The following is a 24,001-nucleotide window of genomic DNA, read 5'->3' as shown; positions in this document are numbered from 1 at the left end:
GGTTTATTCATTGTTATTTTATTTTAAAATGTATTAGCCTGTGGAAAAATTTAATGTTGATATTTACCTCAGAAGGCTGCAAATAGAAAGGAGGCATTCAATTTTTATTTAGATTGTACTTGATATGCCATTGATATTTTTAAATTATTATTATTTGAAACTGGATTTTCCATGTCACTATAAAGTTATACAAGCCTTGCTTGTTCAATATCCAATGCAAAACTTGTTTGGGTCCCTATTAAAAGGTTAATTTGTTCAAACTTGGCCCGCGGCTTTGTTCAGTTTTAAATTTTGGCCCACTCTATGAGTTTGACACCCCTGTTCTACAACATGAATACGTTGAAACAACATGCTTTTTGACGACGTTTATTCAATATCAGGTTGTGACGTGATTTGACCATTGAAATTTGGCCATTTTTCAACAAAATACTGAACAAATACAACGTTGAAACAACATACCTTTTCTACAACCCCTGGCAAAAAAAAAATGGTGGAATCGCCAGACGAGGAGGATGTTCATTCAGTTTGTTATTGTGGGGAAAAAATGACACAAAACTATAGTCATTGCAAATAGCAACTATCTGGCTTTGAGAAACACTAAATTGTGGTAGTTAGTAACAGTTTCATTTGAAGATCCAGCAAAGTAAAAATTCTAAGGAAAATATTATAGAATCACAGTGTAATTTTTCATTTCCAAAACTAATGCCTGCATCAGGTTAAATATGTTCATTAGTCCATCCATCCATCCATTTTCTTCCGCTTATCCGAGGTCGGGTCGCGGGGGCAGCAGCCTAAGCAGAGAAGCCCAGACTTCCCTCTCCCCAGCCACTTTGTCCAGCTCCTCCCGGGGCATCCCGAGGCGTTCGCAGGCCAGCCGGGAGACATAGTCTTTCCAACGTGTCCTAAAGACCTCCGTAGGGAGGTGTTCGGGTGGCATCCTGACCAGATGCCCGAACCACCTCATCTAGCTCCTCTCGATGTGGAGGAGCAGCGGCTTTACTTTGAGCTCCTCCCAGATGACAGAGCTTCTCACCCTATCTCTAAGGGAAAGCCCTGCCACATATTATTCAGTTACAAATGGTAGCCATAACTACGCCCTAATGAAACACCTTTGACACCTCTGTTAGGGTTTAAATTTGCACTCAATGTATTTAATCCTTCAGTTTGTCTACTAGATGGCACTACTTTGCCACCATTCAAGGCATGCAGCAACATTTAACCTTTTCTGCGAAGGTGCCTTGCTGCTGAAATGATGAAAGTGCATTTCTTTGTGATTAGTGTGTAAGACTTTAAACAGTGTGTAATTATTATATAGTAATAAACAGTGGCCTTGCATAAAGGTTAAAAGCACCAAAATATACTATGTAGTAGTTTTTAAAAGACTTATTCAACATGACATAATAAAGACAAATGAATGAGGATATTTAAGGAACTTTTTACAGGTATATCATTTTCAGGCTGACTTACTTAGTAACAATAAAGACCAAATGACTGTTACAGTTGGCTTTTATTATTTAATGCAACTTCTGTACCACCTTCTGCATTTGTACCTCGCTTTTCCTGACCCGAGTAATGCATTCTATTCCAATATGTTCCACCCAAGTAGGATCATTCTTCATACATTGGGGGAAAAAAAATAGCTAACAAAATCCTTATCAGTGTGTAGAAAAAGTAGAATAAACACAGAGAGTATTTGCTCTGTATCATCTCATTTAATTCCAACAGTTTGTAAGAAAAACAATATTCTAACATGTACATACGGCATAAATTCAGTTAATCTTAAGGCCTTAAACTTTGCTATGTTACATTGGACTCAAAGAGTTGACATGATGCTCCTGCAAGTGCGTCAAACAACGGCAGCAACATTCCCTTGATATTTCACTGCTATAAATTAACAGCCATTCACACAATGTTCTTCTCGCTCGCTCTTTCTCTCGGAAACACACACACACACGCAGATTGACTCCTGTCTAATCAAGGCAAACTGTACACACCCAGTGGTGTGTGTTGTTCTCGTGATGAAGCGGTGGTAATGTCCATGTTTTACTGCGGGTAGGCTTCAATCACCATGGCGTGGCCCTAGGAAAAAAAAACATGTCAGCAGTCAACAAAAGGTTCATGAAGTGGTGAAGCGCCATGGCTCACCTGTCCTCCTGCAGCACATGCCGCCACCAAACCGTACTGTCCTCCATCTTTCTGGAGTCTGTGTGCGACCGTGGTGACCAGTCTGCAGCCGGTGGCACCGAACGGATGACCCAGAGACAGAGAGCCTCCCCAGTTGTTGAACTTCTCCATAGGAGGAGTACCCACCTGTTAGGAGATATTAGGTCAGTGGGGTTGTCAGGATACCAGAATTTTAGTAGTCGATAGATACCTGTGAATTTCCACAATTCTCGATAAAAATAATAAACTGAACTATGTACTTTAAAATCCACTACTTCATTGAAACTAGAGTTGTACAATATACCGGGACTAAAAGTACTGCAGTAATAATGAATTGAAAACGGTACTATACCGCCTTTGAAAAATACCGGAACTTTATTTCATCCGCATGCTGCTGTGCGGCTGTGACGTACAGAGCTGAGGATCATGTTCAGTGTGTCAGGGCGCACACACTCACAGACTGCACAAGCAGAAACAGTGTCGAGAGGAAACAATGACCAAAGGCAATTCTACTGGTTAATAAAGAGGTTGCGTGAAGCGCAATATGGAGGAATTTGGGGTTCAAAACAATCGATCAAGGTGACGCCACTCTGCAAGCTGTGCTTTAAAACATGCCTCGACAAATGTGGAAAGACAGTCTTTCCACCTGCGCTTCAAACTTGGGAAACATGTAAATAATCATCCAGACCTGCAAAATGATTATCAGCTCTCTTATTGTACACATACAGATACGTAGACGCGCACACAGCTGTTTGGCTTGATGCCAAGTATTAGTGGAGTCAAAACCGCCCACATAACGCAAACTAATGCAAATGAAATGACTGAATTTTGTAACAAATAGCTACAATTTGTATTTTATCTTTAACAATCTGTGTTTTTTTCCGCTACATGTCTTATTTGTGTACGTTTATCCATAGTATTGTTTTCAGTATTTATTTATTGTATTTCCTGCTATGTGTCCCATCTGTGTACTTTTATCCATAGTACTGTTTTCAGTATTTATTTATTGTATTTTTCTTCAAGCACAGACCAAGAGTGGCAACCCTAAATCATGAAGCGTTTATTAATACAATGTCAATACCGCTTTCTATTCTAAATGATTGTAGGCTAAATGTAATATATACAATTGTAAATTTGTTTTCGGAGTGCATCAAAAAAAGCCAAAATGTACTTAATGCATTTTAATTTGTTTTTTTGAGTGCAATATGAAGCATGTTTCATGTATCGTAAGATTTTTTGATAATATGAAACCAAAATTAATTTTTTTTGTGTCGCCCTTTATTTTAAAAAGTATCAATAAGTATTGGAATAAATGTTGGCACCGGTACCAAAATATTTGTATCTGGACAACCCTAATTGAAACTGTTTTAAAGTATTTAAGATTGTTGTGCTTCAACATCTTTTTGCACAGAATTGAAATTGCAGTAGCAGCAGCGAAGAGGTAACTAAACATAAAAAATAAAACAATACTGTAATTATAAAAATAACAATAGTCAACTATTCTATATTCTAAAAAAAGAACAGCAGTGACGTGGAGCCTTCAACTACATAAACAACCTTGCTCCTAATATTCCTACAATGAGGTGGTGTGACCAGGGGCGCCGCTAGGGATTTTGGGCCCCATGAAAAGAATCTTTACAGGGCCCCCTGTATTATAATTTCATCATCATTAGGGGCCTCTCTAGGCCCCCCTCCATCATGGGCCCCTAGAATCCATCTCCTTTACCCCCCCTTTTCGGCGCCCCTGGGTGTGACATCATGTAATTTTAAGGAAATAGGCTAATAATAAGGTTAACCATGTTTTTAAAAGTTTAAAGTTTTGTGTTTGTATTAATTATTAGTACCAGCCTTTTCTCATTAGGTTATGTCTTTTTTCTATTTCTCCCCTTGTTGCTGTTTTTTTTGTTTATTATTACATTGCACCACGGGCCCATAACAAGAGCTGTGTTCAGCAAATGGCCCCCAGGCCACATGTTGCCTTCCTGGTGTAAGAAGAAAAGCAGTTGTATTCAAAATGTTGCCAAACGACAGAAGAGTGTCTCCAAGCTGAGTTTTCTTAGCACTTACTTTCGCGATTGCTTGTATTTCATTTCATGATGCAACATACACTGCTTCACTTTTAAACATGCGCATCTACTCAAAAAATACAGCGAAAAAAGTGGCATTACAGATAACTTCTGCTACGTCTTATTCTTTGGCAAACCAGAAAAGAGTTGTGGAGAGTTCTGCTACACTGACACTTCCATTAGCAGTTTATTCATCTAGGATAGCAGGCGTTCTTTCTCGGTGCTCAGGGGCCAAGAATTGACAGGACTTGCAGAGGAAAAAGTGTTGTACAGTATTCGGTATAGACGATACTGAAAATACTTTGTATATAGATTAACATAAATACTAATTATAGAACAAAGACAGCTGATAAGCATGTTTACCTTTGATTTTCTGCCCATGTATGTCTGGGCGAACCAGTCAGAGTCCATAGCCTTCAGATTTGCCATTATCTGACCCTGGAACACATTATTTTAGAATTAATACACAATAACATAGCATTTAATCCAGTAAGAATCTTGGTTATCACAATCTTCAAGCCCAAGCACAGAATATTTAGGATCTTACTGCAAACGCCTCGTGGAACTCAAACACATCGATGTCATTCATGGTCAAACCAGCACGTTCCAGAACCTTGGGTGTACCGTATGTTGGTCTGAAAGGGTCAGAGAGGAGTTTTATCTTACATAAAAAAGTATATGGACAATATATTAAAAATGTACTGTAAAATAGGGATTCGTAACAAGTCTGGTATGTTTTTTGGCACCGACTGAATCCCTGGTTGTATTTAATAAAATTCTACCCAAACATTTAATAAAGTCAAATACAAATAAGGCAACAAGAGAAGTACCCAACACTTCTATATTCTATAGTAAGTCTGTACAGCAGATATGATCATCTACATCTACAATGGGATTTCCCTGAGTGGCTGGACAGGACAGATTCAAAAAATAAATAAAAATACACTTTTTATTTTTTTTTAATTGATTAAAAATAGTTTCAAATATAATGGTTTCATTTTAAAATCAATTTTTTTCCCACCCTTACTATTTTCTTTACAGGTTCACAGGTGGACTTGAGCCTATCCCAGCTAAAAGGGCACATATAGATAAACAACAACTACTCTCATTTACACCTGTAGACTTACAACTGTCAATTAGCCCTAAAATGGAGGTAGGTGGTGATGGAAACCCAAGAGACTCACCCGAGCAGCAGCTGATCTTTAGGATCCTGAGACACGTAGACAAAGTCTCTGCAAGGAAGCAAATAAGGAAAGATCAACAAAGTGTAAATTAAGGGAATCTAACTAAACCAAGAGCAGGCACAGCTACCTCAGGTAGGCCTTAGGCTTGTAACCCATCGCTAGAGCTTTCTCTTCAGACATGATTAGCACAGCAGAGGCACCGTCGGTCTGAAAGCACCAACATGCATGAAAACATCACTGGACCCCACAAAAGTTGCACCGAGGTGAATGTGCTTACCAGGAAGGAGGAGTTGGCGGCGGTGACTGTGCCGTGAGGTTTAACGAAGGCTGGTCTTAGTTTGGCCAACTGCTCCATGGAGGATGGACGGATACCGTTGTCCTTGGAAACAATGTCCCTGCCTGAAAAGACACAAATTAAATATCATATTTTGTGTTTTTTTCTGCATTCTTTATATTTATTTACTAGTACTTCATTATTGTATGGGTGTTAAGATAGTGTTTTTGTTTTATTATTTATCTATACATAGTGCAATTGATAGTGTGCAATACGTATTATTTACTACTAGTTTTTTAGTTTTTCCATATCGTTTCACTTTTGTTTCTGTATGTAAACATCTGCGTTGCAACCATATGATTTCCTCATTTGAAATAAAAATGTATCCTATATCCTTTATTATTTACATGCATGCGGTTACCGCATGCATCTTCTCCTCCTCAATAATATGCTTCAAGATACACTTTGTACATGTAATTATGTTTCGAAAGAGGACAAAATGCTATTTGAAGTGGGTTGTTGAGGGGAAAACGTAGGTCCCAGGGAGAGACTAGATAAGTATCTGTGTGTCCGTAAACAGTGGCAATATGCCTTAGGGATGTAACAATATGAACATTTCATATCACGGTTATTGTGACCAATATTATGACAATAATTATCACAGTATTGTCAGATGTGCCCAAAAAGTACTTTTGACACACACTGAAAGTTTTAAAACACTAATAATGTCTTGTATTCAAGCTAGCATTTAAGGTAGCTAGGAATTAGTGGGCTAGCTGAAAGGGGCAGCATCACTAAGTTTGTCAACTTGTGGTAATTAAATACAATTCTACGATAATTCATATTTAAATCGGTAATACTAACCGTCAGGAATGTTACAGCGGTTTATAATTATACCTGTATTTGTTGTTAAGGCCAATATATCGCTCACCAGAATTAATTGTTTCACAAAATTTTGCCGATAGACACTATAATCAGCATTATTTTAAGGCCATAATAGGCACTAACATAGTCAGAATATATAATAATTATGCAAGTAACATTTTCATATGCAAAAAACTTTAATTTCGCATTAGCATTTTGTGCTATTGTAATTACAAAGTGAGTAACTTTAAATTTCCCTGAAATAAGTAAACAAATAAATAAAATTTACTTTTAACCTGTGTTACCAAAAATTGCCGTCAGTAATTATTGTACATTGTGAAGTACAGTTTTACCCTACATTGAAAAACTGGGTCAGGTGGTTTGTTTTGTTGTCTTTTTTGTTGCCATCACTTTCTAACAAATTTGGAAGATTGTGTTGATGGGCTCATCTTGCTCACCGAGTTGAAGCAGAAATATTCCCACACCATGACATTTGGCATTGGAATCATCCTTTGTCCTCCTAATTTTTGTTAATTTGCGGTGCTTCTCACGAGCGACTAGCAAGGCTCTGTCAGTGCATCCTGTGTTTAAGATAGCAGCCCCGCCTCCACCCACACAGACAAAGATTGTGGCTAACGGACAAGAGGAATCTCTGGATTTATTGAATTCTGCTAATGAATAAACACGTTTGTGCTGACCGTAGGGCTGCAACTGACGATTATTTTGATAGTCGATTAGTCAACGATTATCTTAATGATTAGTCGACTGATCAGATAATAAAGCTTACACAAATTTAATGTCCTTAATTTTTCCATCGACTTCTAAATACAGCTTAAATTACTAATCGTTGCAGCCCTAGCTGAGAGGGATGCAGAGTGAACCCTCTTGCACTCTGTTTGAAAGCAGGAGACAAAGAAAATCAAAGAGACGTGGCAATTTAAAGACTTCAGCAAAATAATTGAGTTCATATACAGTATAATTATCGTACGATTACTTTATTTTTGGATTACCCGCCCAAACTTGCAGAGTGCTACTTGTACGCACCACTTTTCGCACGACTTGGCTGTTTGCCCGCGTATCATTCCGCAGAATTGAGTGCCCAAACAAAGAATCCCTTGGTCATTCAGTTTTGTTGTGTTTAAATACTGTGTGAGTCCAACTGTGTTTGAATTTGAGTGGCCAGCTGCAACGATCGCGTTGTTTATCCACAGTGCGAAGCTGCTTCTAAGATACTAATTCTTACCACTATGGCGGAAAATAAAGTTTCTTCCACGTATCATTATCCCTGGAGGACTAGAGGATAAGTAATGTCTAAGCATGCTACACACACACCGAGCAGGACGACATAAGAAGCTAATCGCTAAGGCTTACATGTAGAGTAGGGGTGATCGATCCAAATGTTGATACTATCGATACCTACTATAGTATTAGTATATTAACAATACTAAAGTAATTAGATTGATATTTTTCCTGTTGTTATCATTACTAAACCTAACAATGTTTTGCATGTTTATTGTAATTTGTACGTAAAAAAAAATTGAATGTAGCATTGCGTACATCATCTGATTTACAACAATACCAGCAAATTAAAAATTTAAGTGTAAAAGCGGTACGTTTCACTTTTGTAACTTACTATAAACTTTTTTAGTTTTATAATCTATTGTCAAAGTATTGGATCGGGACTCGAAATTGGTCCTTCCACTGTTCAATAGGGATGGTTACCGTTGACATTTGAATCGATACGGTACCAATTACCGGTACCTGGGAATCGATACAGTTACAGATTTCTGGTACTTTTGTATGTGTTAATAAATAAATTGTTTTTGATAATAAAATCTAATTTTTTGTTACAACATTTAAAAATGAACTGATTTTAATAACTGATGTCTAGTTGCTATTTTGTATTATCATTTTCAAATATGACATTAAGTTGCCAGTCCAAGACATTAGATGGCAGTAGTGTATTCCTTATGGTGTGTTTTTTTTTTGCACCCTAAGAAGTGTTAATACTGTAAGTATTGTACTTATTAAGCACCAGCTGTTTGATTGTAAGGAGCATCTTAAATGTAGTTTTCATTATCAAATCTGCAGGTGTTGAAGTATGAAGTAGTGAATTATATTTTTATACCGCTTGTCTATAGTGACTCAAAGCATTTAACATAGTGAAACCCATTATCTACATCTTTAAGTTACATTTAAACCAGTGTGAGTGGCACTGGGAGCAGGTGGGTAAAGTGTCTTGTCCAACGACACAACAGCTGTGACTAGGATTGCTGACGCGGGAATCAAACCTGGAACCCTTAAGTTGCTGGCACGGCCACTCTAACAACCGAGCGACGCCGCCCCAAATCGCCATGTAAAATCGCTAATGCTAATCAATAGCATGACAATAGCAAAGCCAATGGATATTAGCATCAAGCTATCACATTCTTGGAAAAATGTTGCCTTACTTTATTTACAAAAGGAGCATTTTGAGACAATTTCTTTGTTGGTAGTGAAAATTGCAACATGACCTAGAGGTAGTTTGACTGAGGTCAGCTGTCAGTACTGCTGGAGTGATCGCCAAGTGCCCAAGTGCAAAGATCTACTGTCGCATGTAAATGAGGTTGATGTTCAAATTTTACCTGGCACTTTAAAGGGGATGACATCCTGCAGCAGACCTTCATCCTGGGCCTTTTTGGCCAGCGAGTGTGATCGCAGAGCGAACTCATCCTGCTCCACTCTGGATACTCCAAATGCAGCAGCCAGACGGTCAGCGCTGTGGCCCATCGTTTCCGCTGTGGAGAACTCGGCTACAGCAGGAAGCTACAAGTGCACACAGCAGATAAAAGGTCCGCTATCATAAATGGAATAAAACTCTTACAGTGTATTTGCTAAGTATACACTGTACCTCTGGTGCGAAGTGCCCCATGCGGATGCTGCCAATCAAGCCGAGCCTCTGGCCGAGGGTCTTAGCCTTGTTGAGCGAAAGCATGGTCTTCCTCATCTTGCGGCTGTGACGGATAGGAACGTCGGACATGAACTCGACTCCGCCTGCCACGACGGAGTCACACTGGCCGGCAGCAATTAGACCAACCGCTGGACCGAAGACAAAAGCAGGTCAAACGGCGTAACGTGACGTAAAACAACAATAGGAAACATTTCTGTTAAAGATTGAGCTATTCTGCTTTCACTTATGGTTTCACACCATCCAACAACTTAAATGGGAACAGCACTTTTTTTTTTAGAATTTTCCCTATCGTTCACAATCATTATGAGAGAAGGATTAAGATTAATGGTAGTCGTCACCGTTGTAGCCTTCCAAGCCCTCTAAAACAACTTCAAAACCCTCCATAAACGTTTTATATACACACTGCAAGTCTATATATAATGTTCATAACAATATGTAATTTGTTGAATATTTACCATATTTTGGTCATTTTAATCATGTCTTCCACGCACTGAAATCCGTTTCCATAGCAGCGCACGTCTGACTTCTGGCAAAACATGTGTGTTCCTACTTCCAGAAAGCAAGTGTGTTCTAATCATTGCAGACATGGTAATAAACAACAGACAACTATTTTTGGTCAAATAAGGATTCACAACCTTATCTTTTTGAAGCTGAACATACGAAGGATGAACTACTGCTTATAGAAGCAAGCAAGAAGGAAGGCTGAGACGTTGGAGCAACCGGAAGCAGGAGAGAGAGGTCTGTGTGACATGAAGCTGTAAATGTGGAATTTGAAGCAAAGTTATTTCAACATAAATGGAGTGCTTACCCAAATAAACCTGAAAAACGTCCTGGCTAGGTGGTCCAAACGCACAACTTTCTGTAATGTGTGTTAGTAAAACTACAGTACATAGACTGTCTGACTAGCTGTGTACAAACAAAACATGAAATGTGGGATAATAATTTACAGATACCGTTATATGATTGTTCACGTTATTCAGTCAGTAAGATTGGTGTCTTATCGCTTTGTGTTGTGCATCACAAACTCAAAACGTGTTTCTTGCTGACGTAGAAGCCAGCTTATCTTTTTCCGTAGCTAGCGTTTACAGCTAATACCGAAGCATGCAGATGGGTTACTACGCTAGAAAAACAGTTTCCCAGTGTTCCCTCTTACAATAACAATGTTGCTACAGCTTGGTTATTATACAGGTTATGGAACGTAAATGAAGTATTGTTGACTGTTTTTAAAAAGCATTTCAAAGTAATTTAAAGGCCTACTGAAATGAATTTTTTTTATTTAAACGGGGATAGCAGATCTATTCTATGTGTCATACTTGATCATTTCGCGATATTGCCATATTTTTGCTGAAAGGATTTAGTATAGAACAACGACGATAAAGATTGCAACTTTTGGTATCTGATAAAAAAAAGGCTTGCACCTACCGGAAGTAGCGTGACGTAGTCAGTTGAACATATACGCAAAGTTCCCTATTGTTTACAATGATGGCCGCATGAAGTGAGAGAGATTCGGACCGAGAAAGCGACAATTTCCCCATTAATTTGAGCGAGGATGAAAGATTTGTGGATGAGTAAAGTGCAAGTGAAGGACTAGTGGGGAGTTGAAGCTATTCAGATAGGGAAGATGCTGTGAGAGCCGGGGGTGACCTGATATTCAGCTGGGAATGACTACAACAGTAAATAAACACAAGACATATATATACTCTATTAGCCACAACACAACCAGGCTTATATTTAATATGCCACAAATTAATCCTGCATAAAAACACCTGCGTGTTTGTTATGCTAGCTCCTAGCTCCTCTGCTAGCTCCTAGCTCCATAGAACACGCCAATACAATTCAAACACCTGATCAACACACACAATCACTCAGCCCAAAAGACCGTTTACCTAACCCAAGGTTCATAAAGCTTATATATTTTTAAAAAGTTACGTACGTGACGCGCACATACGGTCAAGTTATCGAATGTTTAGCAGCCAAGGCTGCATACTCACGGTACCTGATATTCAGCTGGGAATGACTACAACAGTAAATAAACACAAGACATATATATACTCTATTAGCCACAACACAACCAGGCTTATATTTAATATGCCACAAATTAATCCTGCATAATAACACCTGCGTGTTTGTTATGCTAGCTCCTAGCTCCTCTGCTAGCTCCTAGCTCCATAGAACACGCCAATACAATTCAAACACCCGATCAACACACACAATCACTCAGCCCAAAAGACCGTTCACCTAACCCAAGGTTCATAAAGCTTATATATTTTTAAAAAGTTACGTACGTGACGCGCACGTACGGTACGGTACGTGTTATGCTAGCTCCTAGCTCCTCTGCTAGCTCCTAGCTCCATAGAACACGCCAATACAATTCAAACACATGATCAACACACACAATCACTCAGCCCAAAAGACCGTTCACCTAACCCAAGGTTCATAAAGCTTATATATTTAAAAAAAGTTACGTACATACGCAAAAAAAAGCCAAAGCTGCATACTCACAGTAGCACGTCTGCGTCTTTGTCATCCAAATCAAAGTAATCCTGGTAAGAGTCTGTGTTGTCCCAGTTCTCTACAGGCGTCTGTGTATCCAAATCAAAAGTCCTCCTGGTTAGAGTCTCTGTTATCCGAGTTCTTCCATCTTGACTGCATCTTTCGGGAATGTAAACAAAGAAGCGCCGGCTGTGTACTGTTGTGGCTGACTACGTTCGAAAAATACGTCCATTTCGCACCGACAACTTTCTTCTTTGCTTGCTCGGCTTCCTTCTCCATAATGCAATGAACATGATTGAAACAGATTCACGAACACAGATGTCCAGAATACTGTGGAATTATGAAATGAAAACAGAGCTTTTTCGTATCGGCTTCAATGTGGAAGGCATACCCGTGTTCGTCGGGCTACGTCACACGCATACGTCATCCTCAGAGGCGTTTCGAACCGGAAGTTTAGCGGCAAATTTAAAATGTCACTTTATAAGTTAACCCGGCCGTATTGGCATGTGTTATAATGTTAAGATTTCATCATTGATATATAAACTATCAGACTGCGTGGTCGGTAGTAGTGGGTTTCAGTAGGCCTTTAAAAGGTAGAATTGATTGGTCTCATTAGCTGCATTGCTAGCCACCTAAAACGAGCCGATTTTTAGAACACAAAACCCCCCCAAAACATTTCTTATTGTCTCTCATAATGATTGTGAACAATTGCAAAATTAAAAATAAAAACTTTAAAAAGGGGCCATGTTATGCAAAACCCACTTTTCTTGCCTGATGGCAATGTTTTGTGTATTTGGGATCCCCCGAGTGCTGAAAATGTGAATTCAAACCGCAGACAGGAGATATTGATAAAACCTTTGCCTTGTTCCGAACGAGCTGTTTGAGATTTGCCATTATATTAATGGCAATTATCGTTGATTTGAGACGTACCCGAGGTCATTGCCTGGTTGGAGGAGATGCAGGCCATGGTGACGGTGTGAGCTGGGATCTTGTCAGAGAAGCCTGCACCCAGCGCAGCCTGAGTATAAGCATGACACTAATTAACAACCCAACAGCAGCTTGTGGTACGTCTGAAACGTGTGCGTTTTAATACCTCTCTTGCTACATTGCTTGTCTTGACTTCCTGAATTACAGTTCCGTAGATTATGTAGTCCACAGCATCTTTAGGAATACCTGTCTTGTGCAGCAGACCCCTAATAAAAAACAAAATAGTCATAGTATAGTACTGGCGGCCCGGAAATGACGACATACCGGCCCCCAAGTTCAATTCAAAACATTTTGTATTGGACCACTGTAAACACAGTGGCAGATCATTGCATTGACATTTTAACCTTCCTAGCAAACATAGAACACTGAGGTCCAAACTTGTGATTTACATAACTGAGGCGTTCCTCAAGGCACCCCTTGTGAGCAACAATTTTTTTTCGTAATGTGACTTATGTAACCAAGGTGTTGCTGTAGCTTGTTTTATATCGATTATATCGATATATTTAAGCTTTTTGTTGCAGACGATTTAGGAATTTAAAAAAGCCATTTTTTTTCTCCTCTTATCTGCCATACTTTTGGCCTCTAAGGAGCTTCCATAGCTTGTGCCGTCCCCTTACTTCCTTAGCGGCACACATAGTAAAACATGGCTAACGCTAACAAGAGCGGGAGGTTTGTTCTAAAGAAAAGAAAAGTGTTCTCATCACTTTGGTTTAGTGGCAACATACAGGGAAAAAAGGTTGTTTCAAAAAGGCAGGAGCATAACAAAAAACAGCATCTGAAACCAAAGCCTCCAGCCGAGTGCGGGAAATGCAACTCTTTACGAGGCGAACAAGACGCAACAACAAACAAACTACGGGCTAAAAATCACCTTACTATGGTGGAATCCTTTACACAAAGTATGTATGATGAGAAAGAAGCACAATGCGTAAAGCAATCACTAAAGCAGTCGCTCTGCACACCGCCAAGATGTGTGAATGAAAACAAATGTGTTTATCTACTTACTGAAACAAACTATAGTCCTCTCAATGTTTTACTTCATTATTTATTTGGACATGTTTAATGCAACCATTTTTATTTACAGATTTTATTCAAGACATAAGTTTACAGTTTGCAGTTTATTAATCTCAATATTGGAGATTATTTATTTGCATGCAATGTGCAATGCTGCATTTTTGTTAACAATAATATGTTATTCAAGCTTAAGTATTGCTTCCTAAGGGAAGCTCTTAATTCAATTTTAAAATTATTCCATAAAAAGTACAATTTGTATCTGGTCTAAAAAGAACATTTTACAAATTATAATTTTGCTAAGAGTAAGATGCAGTGTATGCAGTGTCATTTCAAACTACTAGTTGTAAACAAAAACGGTTTCTTTAAAAAGTAGGGAAAAAAATCGGAAATCGAGTTTTTTGTAAAAAAAATTGGTGGATTTTATCTTCGCCCAGGCATAGCTTGTTTACTTGCAATGCAGTCAGATTAATTTGTTCAACTAATTTGTTTATTTTAATAGGGCTGGGCGATAAAATCATAATATATATCGCTGTAGACACAGTCCTTATCAATGAAAAATGTGTTGGATAAAAATAGTTTTTTTTGGTCAGTAGAAACAAGAAGTTGCGAAGCATGGTTGTTTGCATGAACAAAGGCACGCGCTCTTCTGTAACCGCGCAATGCAGGAAGTGATTCGCTAACAACCAATCGGGTAACAATATAAACTATCAAGTTTGGTTGTGCCATCTTGTTGACTCAAAGTTGATTATTTGCATGGAGTGAGAAGAGGAAGTAAAAATGAGTGCTGCACAGAGCTAAAAAATTGTGGATAAAACTGGAAAAGTCACCTCGACAATATGGCAGTTTTTTAAAATTGTACTTATATATAGATTTTTTCAAAATGTACTGTAGCTAGACCAATACGCTTGTAATCAGTAATACCACACCACCTTTGTCAGCCCTGCTCACCCATGAAATAGTTGTTCTCAGGTTTCTTTGTTTACATTTTCACACTTTGCACTATTTTCTTTAGGGCTGCAACTAACGATTAATTTGATAATCGATTAATCTGTCGATTATTACTTCGATTAATCGATTAATAATCGGATAAAAGAGACAAACTACATTTCTGTCCTTTCCAGTATTTTATTGAAAAAACCCAGCATACTGGCACCATACTTATTTTGATTATTGTTTCTCAGCTGTTTGTACATGTTGCAGTTTATAAATAAAGGTTTATTTAAAAAGAAATAAAATAAATAAATAAATACAAATTATTTTAAAAAAAAGCCTCTGCGCATGCGCATAGCATAGATCCAACGAATCGATGACTAAATTAATCGGCAACTATTTTTATAATCGATTTTAATCGATTTAATCGATTAGTTGTTGCAGCCCTAATTTTCTTACACTTTAGTGAGCATTTCTTACATATTGCTTATTTTTGCAACTTAATTTTAGGAGGTTATTGTGTTATAACTATTCAACGTGATTTTAGAATGTTATTTACATTGAGTGTTTTCCATGGTTGTGTTGACATTTCTTTTCCTTTCTGTCCTGATAGTTGAGAGGATTATAAGGTTACATTTTAATTACAAATGTTTCCATTTATAATATTTTTCTCCTGGTTCAATAGGTCATAAAAATGATCAATAATTACCGATATAAAACACGTATATCATGATAACATTTTCAGCCATATCGCCCAGTTCTATATTATAGTATTTTATACCTATAGTGTTCGTCAGGGTTCCATTTTAGGTCCTCTTTGTCAGCATTTAAGCAATTCAAAAATATTCTCAAATTTTTGCAGCAGATTCTAAAAAAACACTAGAGAGCTGTCATAGAGATGATCTTTGACTACCTTTTTTTTTGCAGAAGGTCGTTAAAAATAGCAGCTCGCTCCTGTAACTGACAAAATAAATAGACCACAATCTAATGTCTACTGTATGTTCTAAAGCAGGGGTTCTTAAACGTTTTAACCCACTCAAATATTAACACTGAATTAGTAATCTTACTCTTGATTTTAATGTGAAGTGAAGTGAATTATATTTATATAGTGCTTTTTCTCTAGTGAAGCACTTTAAATAGTGAAACCCAATATCTAAGTTACATTTAAACCAGTGTGGGTGGCACTGGGAGCAGGTGGGTACAGTGTCTTGCCCAACGACACAACGGCAGTGATTAGGATGGCGGAAGCGGGGATCGAACCTCGAACCCTCAAGTTGCTGGCACGGCCACTCTACCAACTGAGCTATACCGCTATACTAATTTAATCATATTCTATAACTACATCTAACCTACTTACAGTTTCACAGGATAAACCTTGTCAAATGATATGAAAGTATGTGTTAATTACAAAGATTATTGTCAAGGCTCTTGGGTTAGGCTGCAATAAATACATTCTAACAACATCAATGATGAATAGTAATATATGTTCCTTAAATAAACTGTAAAAATGTTTTTAGCGCATACAAAAATACAGCTTCACCACTTTAGTCATAATTTCTGCACTTGAGAAACTTCTCTATGACTTTAGCTCCAGACTTCTTCTGTTTGTGTGTTATTATCATTACTGCCACAAGTGGTGGAAAAGTATATTACAACTGAGTACCGCTGCGGCCCATATTGACCACAGCTGAGAAAGATGTTTTTTGCGGCCCAACAAAAGGGCCCAATAGGGCTGGGGTCCATATACAAAATAATGTTAATAGTGAAGGGAGAAGTCCTGCACCCAGGTCCTTAGCTTTTCTTTCTTTTTTAAAAAAAAATGTGGCTCCCAAAATGATTTAGTTAAACATCCATAGTACAGAGGCTGATGCAATTGCTTGCTATGGCAATAAACATTGGGACCCGATTATGTGTTCCGAGCTGGACCTCTGTAGCATCAAACACTTACTGTAGAGCTGCCCTGGCCAAGTCATGAGGCATGAGGTCAGCATATCTGTAAACACACAGCAAAGTCAGTTTGATGCTACCGAGATCATTTGTCAGATTAAAACTTTGTTTAAAAGTAAAGACATACGTAGTTCCAGACAATAGAAAAGGGGTTCGTACTCCTTCGACCAACACTACGTTCTTCACGCCAGGGCGGGCCAGTGTCTTCTTGCTTTTTGCCTGAGCTAGGAAAACAATTGCAAAGGTTAGCATCAAGCAACATTGTGAAGACTGCTTTCATTATGGTTGTAATGTGGATGCAGCAGCTACCTTGAGCATGTAGCTGAGCTGTCGTACCGAGGGATCGTGCAGCTGAAACAAAGATATTCCTCGTAATCCACTTCAAAACCAAATATGTGGCGCCTCTGCAAATGTATTTTGGAACGATGAGTATTATGCTTACCAAACTGCACAGCCCAGGTAGAGCTGACAGGGGAGCAACGCACTGACTTCAGTAGCATGGTAGCCATTGTGTTCTGCAAAGGAAGACTCCAAAGTTTCTCATAGTCATTCACATCGACGTCCCATTGGGGTTGTGAGTTTTTCCTTGCCCTTAAGTGGGCTCTGTACCGCGGATGTCGTTGTGGCTTGTGCAGCCCTTTGAGACACTTGTGATTTAGGGCTATATAAATAAACATTGATTGATTGAAGTGACACAGGTTGGATATTTTCGCCAGTCTAAATGCTCCAAAGTGCTTCAAATCTGATATTTTCGCATCAGATTTGGGCCACATCAGGAGGTAGCCCGAATCCGATTGGAATCTCATCTTTTTAAATGTGACTTTAGTCTTTAGTCTGAACAGAAATGCGACTGGAAGGCGACCTTTTTGGGCGAGCTACCACATTCATGTGCGCGGGGAAGGACACAGCATTGCCAGCGGAAGTAAATACGTCATCACAACATCCCGCACACTGTATATACTTTGAGTCAGAAGAAACAGCGATTGTTGAAGGACCAGAAATGACGGGTACATTTTGACCTATTTGGTTACATGTTACATAGATTGTGTAAGTTGTTGATGTAAGTAAGTTGAAAAATAAAGCTAGTGTAGAGCCACGCTGATGTCCGTGTTTCCTCTACAGCTTCGTTCCCACAGTGTACGATTCAATAACTCCTTCATTCCGCACTCCATCCAACTGTATAATCACTCGCCATACAGCAATAGATGATATCTGTCTATTACCTGACCACTTCTATGTTAGCTACCTCTCTTTGTTTATAATATATATTTTCTGCTGGATCTACTCTCTATTTTATGCTGCAGCTTTTACATATACTGTAATATTGTACATGGTAACTGTTATATATTGTATACCTTATATAAAAATATAATGTAATATATCAGTATATATCATATACTGTATATATAATATGTAAATATTACATATGTTATATTTTATATTGCTACTACGGTAAAATTTTTTGTCTACTTTATACCGTATTCTTTCCATCCTTACACTTTCCATCCTTTGTAACTGAGCTACTGTGTGGAACAATTTCCCTTGTGGATCATTAAAGTTTGTCTAAGTCTACTTAAATGTCATGAAAAGATTAGAACCTTCCCAAATATATTCATTTCAATATATATTTATTATATTACTTTAATTCATTTCCACGTTAAAAAAAAAACTTTTTTTTAAAAGGTGTGGCGGACCTTTATTTTATTTTGTAGTAAGTGTAGCGACTTTCTTGTTAATTTACCAAATTCGGCCAACCTTCTTCGTTTTCACTTCATCTACTTGTGCCTGCAAGTGACTTCGAAGCCACATTGGGGCCCGAGCGCGTTTATACTGGAGTCTGATAGAGATCACATTTTACTTGTAATCTAAATAGTCAGCTGGGAAAAAATCTGATTTCTAAAAAATTCAATATGGTCCGCTTTGGCCTGCAATGTAAACGTAGCCAGTGATGGATCTACAAGATGATCATATAGCAACTATGCGAACATGGTTGTCTTGTTTAAGACTTAAATAGCAGGTGTTGATAAGACTTATCTGCTGTGAGAAGTTACATGATGTTGTGCTAATAAAAATGACTTATTCCCCACACCTTTATTTACACCAATTACATAATGTGCCGATAAGGATACCAAATACTGGTATTGATAAGGAATATCGTATCAATTAAATCCTAATTATATACATCCCTAGTTACAATACACATACTATTTTTTTTTTTTTTTTAATATATAGTTTTGTACAATTGTATGCAAACTGTGTGTTTCTACAAAGAGAATTAGGTTAAATAAATAGAAATAACATTTAATGCGCCAATATTTGCTTTACTAATGCGTTAACACAGTCTTTTTCAACCTTTTTCAAGCCAAGGCACATTTTTTTCATTGGAAAAATCCAGAGGCACACCAGTAGCGGAAAACATTAAAAAATGAAACTCAGCAGCCAGTATTGACAGTAAAAAGTAGTTCTCGCAATTGTTGGATATCAATTCAAACCATAACCAACCATGCATCACTATAGCTCGTCTCAAAGTGGGTGTACTGTCACATCACGCCGTGACATATTTTGAGTTTTTTGGTGTTTTCCTGTGTGTAGTGTTTCCTATTTTGTTGTTGATTGTCATGTCATGTACGGATGTACTTTGTGGACGCCGTCTGCTGCTCCACACGCTGTAAGTCTTTGCTGTCGTCCAGCATTCTGTTTTTTTTACTTTGAAGCCAGTTCAGTTTTTGTTTCGTTCTGCATAGCCATCCCTAAGCTTCAATGCCTTTTCTTAGTGGCACTCGCCTTTTGTTTATTTTTGGTTTAAGCATTAGATACCTTTTTACCTGCACACTGCCTCCTGCTGTCGTCTGCATATTATGATCACGACAAACCATGTTCCCAACATCCACAAAGCAATTAGCTACCTGCTGCCACCTACTGATATGGAAGAGTATTACACGGTTACTCTGCCGACCCGAGCTCTAGACAGTAAAGACACTCAACAACGGCACATTATTTGTGGATTGTAATTACCGGTTTGCTAAAAATATTTTTAACCCAATTACCGTATTTTTCGGAGTATAAATCGCCCCGGAGTATAAGTCGCACCGGTCAAAAATGCATAATAAAAAGGAATAAAGCATATATAAGTCGCACTGGAGTATAAGTCGCATTTTTGGGGGAAATTTATTTGATAAAACCCAACACCAAGAATAGACATTTGAAAGGCAATTTAAAATAAATAAAGAATAGTGAACAACAGGCTGAATAAGTGTCCGTTATATGACGCATAAATAACCAACTGAGAACGTGCCTGGTATGTTAACGTAACATATTATGGTAAGAGTCATTCAAATAACTATAACATATAGTACATGCTATACGTTTACCAAACAATCTGTCACTCTTAATCGCTAAATCCCATGAAATCTTATACGTCTAGTCTCTTACGTGAATGAGCTAAATATTATTATTTAATATTTTACGGTAATGTGTTAATAATTTCACACATAAGTCGCTCCTGAGTATAAGTCGCACCCCCGGCCAAACTATGAAAAAAACTGCGACTTATAGTCGGAAAAATACGGTAGGTGAAATTACATCTTCTCCCACGGCACACCAGACAATATCTCACGGTACACTAGTGTGCCGCGGCACAGTGGTTTGAAAACACTGTGTTCAGTGGCCTAGTGGTTAGAGTGTCCGCCCTGAGATCGGTAGGTTGTGAGTTCAAACCCCGGCCGAGTCATACCAAAGACTATAAAAATGGGACCCATTACCTCCCTGCTTGGCACTCAGCATCAAGAGTTGGAATTGGGGGTTAAATCACCAAAAATGATTCCCGGGCGCGGCACCGCTGCTGCCCACTGCTCCCCTCACCTCCCAGGGGGTGAACAAGAGGATGGGTCAAATGCAGAGGACAAATTTCACCACACATAGCGTGTGTGTGTGTGACAATCATTGGTACTTTATCTTAACTTTAACTCAAAAAGTAGTGACTGCGCAGGTCAGGTGGCTTTGAGTAACAACTTATAGATAGACGTGGAAACTATACGCGTCGCCCAAAATAAAACAAACATTAAATGTAATTGACATAAATTCGAACTTTTAATACGTTACGCATTTTTAAGAATTTGATTCAACTGACAGCTGAATACTCAAGCCGCTGATCCGCCTGTGACCTTTTACCTAGATGTGCGAGCTTGACAACGTCCTACACGTTGAAGCCCAAAATAGGTTGAGACCTGTTTCAAGGTCGTATATAAATGAAAATAAAGCAACGTGTTCCAAGAATAAAATAAAAATAACAATACAAGGTTTGTTTTTAACCGAGAGGAGAGAATGTTGCAAGCGTGTTAGCTTGTTGCCAGTGCCAGCATTGCGTTCATCGGACAGTTTTCCACTCCGTTTGGAACAGTTGTCAGGCGGTCATAGCGTACTCTAGACATTTTCCGAAAACTTCACTTTATCCACTTAAATGAAACGTGCTTACCTGTACTGAAAGTGTTTGTTCACAGAGGCTGCTTCCCTGTCAAAGGCTTGGCGGCGCACAACTGAGCTGGACTACTAACCCGCATTCCCTATCAAGGACCCAAGTTCTTTTTAGCTGGCTATAGATAAGCCGAAGCAGAAATACTCGTTACAAGGGTGTTAAAAACCCAACTGTTTTGTTTTACTGGTTTAAAACATATAATTTAGTATATTTAAAGTCATAAAATAATATTTGTATTAAAACTAGTATTGTCATATAGATTTGAGATTTGTTTTTATTCTGGCGGACTCTAAAGGGCCTACGTCATTAAACTTCCCGTAATCAATTGCGCCCTCTTGAGTGTGAATTTCCTTCCCTTGCTCGAGTGTCAGTTAAACATGGCTGCCAGTCTTTCTGCCGGCGTTTTCTCTCGGTTTGCAACCAAGAAGTACCTCCTTTTGCCAGGTACGTGACAAAAGCCCTCTAACATATAACTGAAAACCTTTCCTAAATGCTCCGTCTGACAGTTTCCATTGCTGGACCCGAGGCGAACTTTCACCTATATCACTAGCGGCAATACGTAGAGGTTACGCACGATGGCGCTAAAAGCTATGCTTTTAAAACTTTCTTTGAAATACGTTTCACAATCGTGTATTTTAAATTCACTACGTGTATGGAGCTTTATTAACACAGTTTAGTAACTTAAAACATAACTGGAACGAGTTGGCCAAGCAAAGGGTAAAAAAAAAAAAAGGTTCAACACTGATGTGCGGACAATGTGGGTCAGAGGTCATTGTGGTTAGAGTGTCCGCCCTGAGATCGGTAGGTCGTGAGTTCAAACCCCGGCCGAGTCATACCAAAGACTATAAAAATGGGAGCCATTACCTCCCTGCTTGACACTCAGCATCAAGGGTTGGAATTGGGGGTTAAATCACCAAAAATTATTCCCGGGCGCGGCCACCGCTGCTGCTCACTGCTCCCCTCACCCCCCAGGGGGTGATCAAGGGGTTGTGGGTCAAATGCAGATAATAATTTCACCACACCTAGTGTGTGTGTGACAATCATTGGTACTTTAACTTTTAACTTAATAAGGCCTTAGTGGCCACATGCGTGGACAGCACCTTTTAGCTCTTATTTCCAAAATTGTGCACACTACTGAATTGGGGTCTTATGGCCGCTTATATGGACACTTATACTGCTATCTGGTAGTGTCAGAAGAGTATAACATACAATGGAATTTAGCATGTCACTACACAGGAAGTACACGTTTGTGTACTTATGAACTAAGTACATCATATCAAAAGATGATTATTAGTTTTTATTCTAATTAGGATCTAACAAGCCCAAATAGCAAAGAGAAATAAAAAAAAAGCATGTAAACAAACAGATTGGGCCTTAATTAATATTGCTGTCTCTTTTTTAATTTTATTAGTATTTTTTATTTGTATTTTATAAACCTTTATTTAGAATATGCAACATTTACATACAATCAAGAAATAATAAACAAAACAAGTACAGAAACAGTACAAAAACAGTACAAAACAGCGCCAGGGGGTTTTAAACTCAATAAAGTAAATAAAATAGAATGCAAAATATATATATGTAACAAAAAGCTAAAGCCATAGGCTCACACAAGTTCCGTAAATAATCCAAATTTGGCACACAGCATCATAGTTTTCACAGCTTTTTGGTTGTTAGAGGTAGAGAGTGTTTTAAAGTAGAGTTCTAATTCTTTTTTAAAGGCACAAAAATTAGGTTGGGTATTGAGAAACTTACATTTATGAATATAAAACTTAGCCAATAGTATAATGAGGTTGCAAAGGTAAAATTCCTTTTCAAATTTTTTTTCATACAGTGTAAAACCAAATAGCACATCTTTAAAACAAAGCACACATTTGTCATGAATATTGTCCAGGATGAAACGACAGATGCCCCGCCATAGTGATCGAGTGCTTTCACAAGTTCAAAACAGGTGGTAAACATAATGCTGTCTCTTTTGTTTTTTAGGCCATGCAAGGCGATGCATCTCAGTGTCTTCATCACTGGCAGGTAACAACCATGCTTTTTTTTTAAATTTTCACATCTAGACCATGTTTTAGGTCTACATTCTTAAATGGGGAGCTGTTCAAAGTTTATCAATCAAAGTTTATTTATATAGCCCTAAATCACGAGTGTCTCAAAGGGCTGCACAAACATCAGGGCAAGAAAAAACTCAACCCAATGGGATAGAATGAGAAACATTGGAGGGGACCGCAGATGTGGGGACCACCCTTGGGCAACCGGTGCAATGGATGTTGAGTGGATCTAGTTAATAGTGTGAGAGTCCAGTCCATAATGGGGCCAGCAAGGGTCATCTTGAGTGGAGACAAGTCAGCAGCGCAGAGACTTCTCCAACTGATGCACAGATGACTGGTCTGCCCCGGGTCCTGACTTTGAACAGCTAGTTCATCATCTGTTAAATTTGCAGATACAATTAATGTAGCTCTGGCCGCCATACGTCTGACAATATTTGATCTATTTGTGTGTTTGTCGCCCCCACCACCATTCAGCTCGAACACACGTCAGCTACGAGCTCAAGGACGATGTGGCGGTTATCCGACTCAACGATCCAGCATCCAAAGTGAGTTTGCATTCGTGACTGAGACTAATGCCAGAGGGTTTGCGACAGTCTCGTCTTGC

At 38.5% G+C, this 24,001-nt stretch overlaps 2 protein-coding genes across 2 annotated transcripts in view; one reads left to right on the top strand and one right to left on the bottom strand.

The window, feature by feature from the left end:
• Positions 1 to 1,690: 1,690 nt before the first annotated feature.
• Positions 1,691 to 21,506, bottom strand: hadhb (hydroxyacyl-CoA dehydrogenase trifunctional multienzyme complex subunit beta). Its single transcript, XM_062034517.1, has 16 exons — positions 21,344 to 21,506; positions 17,312 to 17,384; positions 17,179 to 17,220; positions 16,997 to 17,093; positions 16,871 to 16,915; positions 13,088 to 13,187; positions 12,925 to 13,012; positions 9,442 to 9,629; positions 9,176 to 9,356; positions 5,691 to 5,812; positions 5,541 to 5,620; positions 5,414 to 5,461; positions 4,777 to 4,864; positions 4,593 to 4,667; positions 2,146 to 2,310; positions 1,691 to 2,079 (listed from the first exon to the last, which is right to left on the bottom strand). The coding sequence occupies exons 2-16, from the start codon at positions 17,376 to 17,378 to the stop codon at positions 2,044 to 2,046; spliced, it is 1,422 nt and encodes a 473-aa protein (XP_061890501.1). The 5' UTR covers positions 17,379 to 17,384; positions 21,344 to 21,506; the 3' UTR covers positions 1,691 to 2,043.
• Positions 21,507 to 21,645: 139 nt separating this feature from the next.
• Positions 21,646 to 24,001, top strand: part of hadhaa (hydroxyacyl-CoA dehydrogenase trifunctional multienzyme complex subunit alpha a) — a 35,001-nt gene continuing 32,645 nt past the window's right edge. Inside the window, exons 1-3 of the mRNA XM_062034515.1 lie at positions 21,646 to 21,787; positions 23,330 to 23,371; positions 23,872 to 23,942. Of these exons, the coding sequence (XP_061890499.1) occupies positions 21,721 to 21,787; positions 23,330 to 23,371; positions 23,872 to 23,942 (180 nt within the window). The 5' untranslated portion in view covers positions 21,646 to 21,720. The remainder of the gene's footprint in view (positions 21,788 to 23,329; positions 23,372 to 23,871; positions 23,943 to 24,001) is intronic.

This window comes from Entelurus aequoreus, linkage group LG23 (assembly GCF_033978785.1).
Source record: "Entelurus aequoreus isolate RoL-2023_Sb linkage group LG23, RoL_Eaeq_v1.1, whole genome shotgun sequence".
NCBI classification, from domain to species: Eukaryota; Metazoa; Chordata; class Actinopteri; order Syngnathiformes; family Syngnathidae; genus Entelurus; species Entelurus aequoreus.
This window is presented reverse-complemented; position numbering and strand designations above follow the sequence as displayed.

Excerpts from the sequence above, each read along its gene's own strand:
- hadhb (XM_062034517.1), bottom strand. The coding sequence starts at position 17,378 with ATGGCTACCATGCTACTGAAGTCAGTGCGTTGCTCCCCTGTCAGCTCT. Across the intron at positions 5,621-5,690 it reads CCGCCAACTCCTCCTTCCTG|ACCGACGGTGCCTCTGCTGT; the intron begins GTAAGCACATTC and ends TGGTGCTTTCAG. Across the intron at positions 2,080-2,145 it reads CATGTGCTGCAGGAGGACAG|GGCCACGCCATGGTGATTGA; the intron begins GTGAGCCATGGC and ends TTTTTTTCCTAG.